The following is a 5,689-nucleotide window of genomic DNA, read 5'->3' on the forward strand; positions in this document are numbered from 1 at the left end:
GGATCTGGCCAGGTGCAAGGCCTGGCGGTGGGATCATGCCAGGGGGCGGCATGTAGGGCGGCTGGCCCGGCATGTGGTGCATAATGCGGGGCGCCTGAGTCATCGGCGGCATGCCCTGTGCAGAGAGGGAGGACACAGTGTGGTTACAGCAGCCCCAGGAGGCACCGAAGAGGCCATCAGAGCAAACCCTGCAGGTGAGAGATACAAGGAAAAACAACCAGAAAGAGGCGAAAAAGGCACCCAGAGAGGGCTGGACAGAACAAAACAAACCCAGGGTCTAGTGGGACATTAAATCAGAAAGAGTTCAATGCTATTTGGGAGTTAAATGCTGGCAGAGTTCTGAGGTCTGTTTCCATGGAGATGCCTCCTGGCCATCACCCTCCAGGGACCACCCAGCCACAGGCTGGGAGGAGGGAGGCCGAGGTAGGAGGATCGCTTGAGCACAGGAGGTCAAGACTGCGTGCAGTGAGCCCTGATTGTGCCACAGCACTCCAGCCTGGGAGGCAGAGCAAGACCCTGTCTCTTAAGAAACAAAATCAAAAGAGGGGAGAGATGGAAAGGGACAGTCAGGGCAGGTGCAGAAAGAAATGTGTGGTAGGCCGGGCGCGGTGGCTCACTCCTATAATCCTAACACTTTGGGAGGCCGAGGCAGGCACATCACCTGAGGTCAGGAGTTTCAGACCAGCCTAGGCAACATGGTGAAACCCCATCCCTACTAAAAATACAAATATTAGCCAGGCGTGGTGGTGGGCACCTGTAATCCCAGCTACTAGAGCGGCTGAGGCAGGAGAATCACTTGAACCTGGCAGAAGGTTGGAGTGAGCCAAGATTACGCCACTGCACTCCAGCCTGGGCAACAAAGTCTCTGTCTCAGAAAAACAAAAACAAAAACAAAGGAGGGCAGAGATGTAAAGGGACACTCAGGGCAGGTGCAGAACGAAACGCATGGCAGCAAGGGGAAGAGGGGAGACAACAGATGGCAGGCAGCACACTGGGGCTGGAAACACAATCTGAAGTCAAAAGTGGACAGAAAACTAGGTGCAGTGAAGAGGAGAGAAGTAAACAACAGGAGTCTACAGTAATCCAGACACCATCACCAACTTGGAGAAAGCGAGTGGCATCGAATAGAGCATGACCCAGTCAGAGCCATGAGACTCATGAAAGCCAGAGAGACACAGAGGCTCAGAGACCTAAGGAGTGGGCCTGGTTCGTCCATCTTTTTTTTGTACTCAGTGCTTTTTGTATCCTGTTTGGAAAACAGGATGTTTCCACTTTTCATGCCCTCACCAAGGTCATGAAGACATTTTCCTGTTTTCTTCTAGAAACTTTATTGTGTGAGAGCCGGGTGCAATGGCTCACGCCTGTAATCCCAACACTTCAGGAGGCTGAGGAGGGCGGATCACTTGAGGTCAGGAGTTCGAGACCAGCCTGGCCAACGTGGTGAAACTCCGTCTCTACTAAAAACACAAAAATTAGCTGAGTGTGGTGGCACACGCCTGTAGTTCCAGCTACTCGGGAGGCAGGGGCAGGAGAATCGCTTGAACCCAGGAGGCGGAGGTTGTAGAGAGCTGAGATTGCACCACTGCACTCCAGTCTGGACTACAGAGCGAGACTGTCTCAAAAAAACAAAACAAAACAAAAAAAAAACAAAGAAAAAGAAAGAGAAAAAAGAAGCTATATTTTGTGAGTTGTCACATTTGGATCTGCAATTCACTTCAAGTTATATTTTGCATATAGTATGAGACAGGGCTAATTTTTTCTCCTTGCAGATATCCAACTGCCCCGCATCATGAACTAGGGGAAAAAATTCCTTTCCTTAGTCAAGTGCAGTGGTATCTTCATCACACATCAAGTAATTGTACAAGTGTGGCTGTGCCTAGACTCTTCATATCCTGTCCCCTTGGTCTGTCTTCCTACCCTTCTGCCAACTGTATATCATCCTGGTTGGTTGCTGCAGATTTTTTTTTTTTTTTTTTTTTTTTTGCACATGGACATGGTGGCATATGCCTGTGATTCAGCTACTTGGGAGGCTAAGGCAGAAGATCACTTGAACTCAAGAGGCAGAGGTTGCAGTGAGCCAAGACTGCATCACTGCATTCCAACCTGGGGAGACAGATTGACTGAGACTCCCTCTCAAAAAAAAAAAAAAAAGAAAAGAAAGAGACAAGATCTCACTCTTTCACCGAGGCTGGAGTGCAGTGGCAAAACCATTGTGCACTGCAGCCTCGACCTCCGGTCCTCAAGAGATCCTCCCACCTCAGCCTCCTGAGCCGCTGGGACTACAAGAATGAGTCACCACGCCCGGTTCTCTATTTTATTTTTTGTAGAGATGAGGTCTTGCTATTTTATGGAGGCTGGTCTTGAACTCCTGACCTAAAGAAATCCTCCTGCCGGGCATGGTGGCTCACACCTGTAATCCCAGCACTTTAGGAGGCCGAGGAGGGCGGATCACGAGGTCAGGAGATCGAGATCATCCTGGCTAACACAGTGAAACCCCGTCTCTACTAAACATACAAAAAAATTTAGCCGGGCGTGGTGGTGGGCACCTGTAGTCCCAGTTGCTGGGGAGGCTGAGGCAGGAGAATGGCGTGAACCCGGGAGGTGGAGCTTGCAGTGAGCCAAGATTGCGCCACTGCACTCCAGCCTGGGTGACAGAGCAAGACTCTCTGTCTCAAAAAAAAAAAGAAATCCTACTATTTTGGCCTCCCAAAGTGCTGGGATTACAGACATGAGCCACTGGGTCTGGCCTGGTTGCTGGAGCTTCCCCTGGTCATGCAGGTCCGGGTGCTTTATTATCCTCGCCTAGCTTAGCCTTGTCTTTCCACACATTTACAAAGAGTCAATCCGTGTCTAGTGTTTACCAAAATACCTGTTTTGACTGCATCACGTTGAATCTTCAATTAATTTGGATGGAACTGACCTCTTGACAATACTGAGTCTTTCTATCCATTGCTGAGTCTCTGACTTCTCCCAGCTATGTTCTGTGATTTCAGTGTAGCCGTTCTGCAAACCTTTTGTTGGATTTACCCCTCAGTGCTACTTTTCAATGTGAAGTCTACTTGTCTGTTACTGGCATATAAAAATAAAACTGGAGGGCCAGGGGCGGTGGCTCAAGCCTGTAATCCCAGCACTTTGGGAGGCTGAGACGGGCGGATCACGAGGTCAGGAGATCGAGACCATCCTGGCTAACACGGGGAAACCCCGTCTCTACTAAAAATACAAAAAATTAGCCGGGTGAGGTGGCCGGCGCCTGTGGTCCCAGCTACTCGGGAGGCTGAGGCAGGAGAATGGCGTGAACCCGGGAGGCGGAGGTTGCAGTGAGCTGAGATCCAGCCACTGCACTCCAGCCTGGGCGACAGAGCAAGACTCCGTCTCAAAAAAAAATAAAAATAAAAAAATAAAACTGGGGGTCGGCCATGGTGGCTCATGCATGTAATTCTGGCACTTCGGGAGGCTGAGACAGTGAGTTTGAGACTAGCCTGGGTGATACGGCTAAGCCCCGTCTCTACAAAAAATGCAAAAGTGAGCTGGGTGGGGGTGGCACGCACCAGCAGCTCCAGCTGCTAGGGAGGCTGAGGCGGAGGTTGCAGTGAGCTGTGATGGCACCAACCTGTGATGCACTCCAACCTGGGTGACAGTGAGACCATGTCTCAAAAATAATAAAACTAATTTTGTCCATATTGCCCTTATATCCAGCAACCTTTCTAAATGAAGGTCACTTATTAATCCTAACAGTTGCTTAGTAGACACTTGGACTTTCTACATGCACAATGAGTTAAAAGACACAGGGGACAAAATCAAGGCCACGGAGAGAGCGAAACCAAGTCACAGCCATGAAGAAAGACCTTGAGAAACATTCATAAGGAGGGAACAAGCGTTTCAAGAGGATATGGCATCATCTAGGTGCTCAACACCCCAAAAGGGAGATAGACACATATCTCTATAAGGAAACAGAAAGGAGGGGTCTGAAGCCCCAAGTGGAGAACTCTCCCCACCCTGTCCCAAAGCCAGTCCATGTGGCTGAGGAAGGCCTGGCAGTGGGAGGGCTGGTCTCTGCGGCCTGGCTTACCGGGACAGGCCCCTGGACAGCCCCCACCACGGGGGCGGCTCCCCCGCCTTGCACAGCCTTCTTAGTGGCTGGGGTCTCCTGGCTCTTGGGCTTCCTCTTCTCCCGCTTGCGGTCCCGCTCCACGAAGGTGCCTTTCATCTTGGCAATGATATCTGAGTCAGTCTTGGCGTACTGGATACGCTACCAAAACAGAGAGCAGAACGGGTTAAGAGCGTGGATTCAGAGCCCAAATGCCAAGATTCAAAACTGGACCTTTATCAGGGGCCAGGTGCTGTGGCTCATGCCTGTAATCCCAGCCCTTTGGGAGACTAAAGGGAGCAGGTCACGAGGTCAGGAGGTGGAGACCAGTTTGGCCATCGCAGCGAAACCCCATTTCTTTGTCTCTGTCTCTCTCTCTCTTTCCTTCTTTCTTTCTTTTTTTGAGACATCGTCTTGCTGTGTCACCCAGGCTAAAGTGCAGTGATGCAATCTCAGTTCACTGCAACCTCCGCCTCCTGGGTTCAAACAATTCTGCCTCAGTCTCACTACTAGCTGGGATTACAGGCACCCACCACTACGCCCGGCTAATTTTTGCATTGTTAGTACAAACAGGGTTTCACCATCTTGGTCAGGCTGGTCTCGAACTCCAGACCTCGTGATCCATCCACCTCAGCCTCCCAAAGTGCTGGGATTACAGGCACCAGCCACCGTGCCTGGCCGGGAAACCCCATTTCTACCAAAAATACAAAAATTAGCTGGGCACTACTACTCAAGAGGTTGAGCCAGGAGAATCGCTTGAACCCAGGAGGCGAAGATTGCAGTGAGCTAAGATCGCGCCAGTGCACTCCAGCCCAGGCGACAGAGCAAGTCACTGTCTCAAAAAACAAAACAAAACAAAAACAAGAAACAAAAAAATCATACCTTATCAGGAGCTTACTGAGAAACACAGAAATATAAATATCTTGGCCTTAACTTCCTTGTCTGAAAAACGGGGATTATGATACCTCCCATTTCAAAGGACTGTTATGAGGACTAAATGAGCTAAAGTGCTTGGAACAGTACCTGATACACAGTAAGTAAGTGTTCAGTAGAAAGGCTGTTGGTATTTTCAAGGGAAGCTGGAACAGCAATAAACATCAGGCCAAAGGCCCGAGGAGACAATGCTAGGAGAGGAGTGCACTGCAGGGGGATTTCCTGTCACACAAGAATACACCTCAGTCTTCCAGGTTCAATCTCATTCACTTAGCTGTTTAAGGAGAACCTGCCAGAGGCCAGGCGCAATTCGAGGCTCTGGGAATAAAGCAAGGAACAAACCTTGCTTTATGAAAGAGGAAGGCCGGGTGCGGTGGCTCAAGCCTGTAATCCCAGCACTTTGGGAGGCCGAGACGGGCGGATCACGAGGTCAGGAGATCGAGACCATCCTGGCTAACACGGTGAAACCCCGTCTCTACTAAAAATACAAAAACTAGCCGGGCGAGGTGGCGGGCGCCTGTAGTCCCAGCTACTCCGGAGGCTGAGGCAGGAGAATGGCATAAACCCGGGAGGCGGAGCTTGCAGTGAGCTGAGATCCGGCCACTGCACTCCAGTCCGGGCGACAGAGCGAGACTCCGCCTCAAAAAAAAAAAAAAAAAAAAAAAAAAA

At 50.4% G+C, this 5,689-nt stretch overlaps 1 protein-coding gene across 1 annotated transcript in view; it reads right to left on the reverse strand.

The window, feature by feature from the left end:
* The window catches only part of SNRPA (small nuclear ribonucleoprotein polypeptide A), a 25,042-nt gene that overhangs the window by 11,580 nt on the left and 7,773 nt on the right, over nucleotides 1-5,689 (reverse strand). The window contains exons 3-4 of the mRNA XM_026447691.1: nucleotides 4,070-4,249; nucleotides 3-115 (exon numbers count right to left, since the gene is read on the reverse strand). Of these exons, the coding sequence (XP_026303476.1) occupies nucleotides 3-115; nucleotides 4,070-4,249 (293 nt within the window). The remainder of the gene's footprint in view (nucleotides 1-2; nucleotides 116-4,069; nucleotides 4,250-5,689) is intronic.

Source organism: Piliocolobus tephrosceles, chromosome 21 (assembly GCF_002776525.5).
Source record: "Piliocolobus tephrosceles isolate RC106 chromosome 21, ASM277652v3, whole genome shotgun sequence".
Taxonomy (NCBI): Eukaryota; Metazoa; Chordata; class Mammalia; order Primates; family Cercopithecidae; genus Piliocolobus; species Piliocolobus tephrosceles.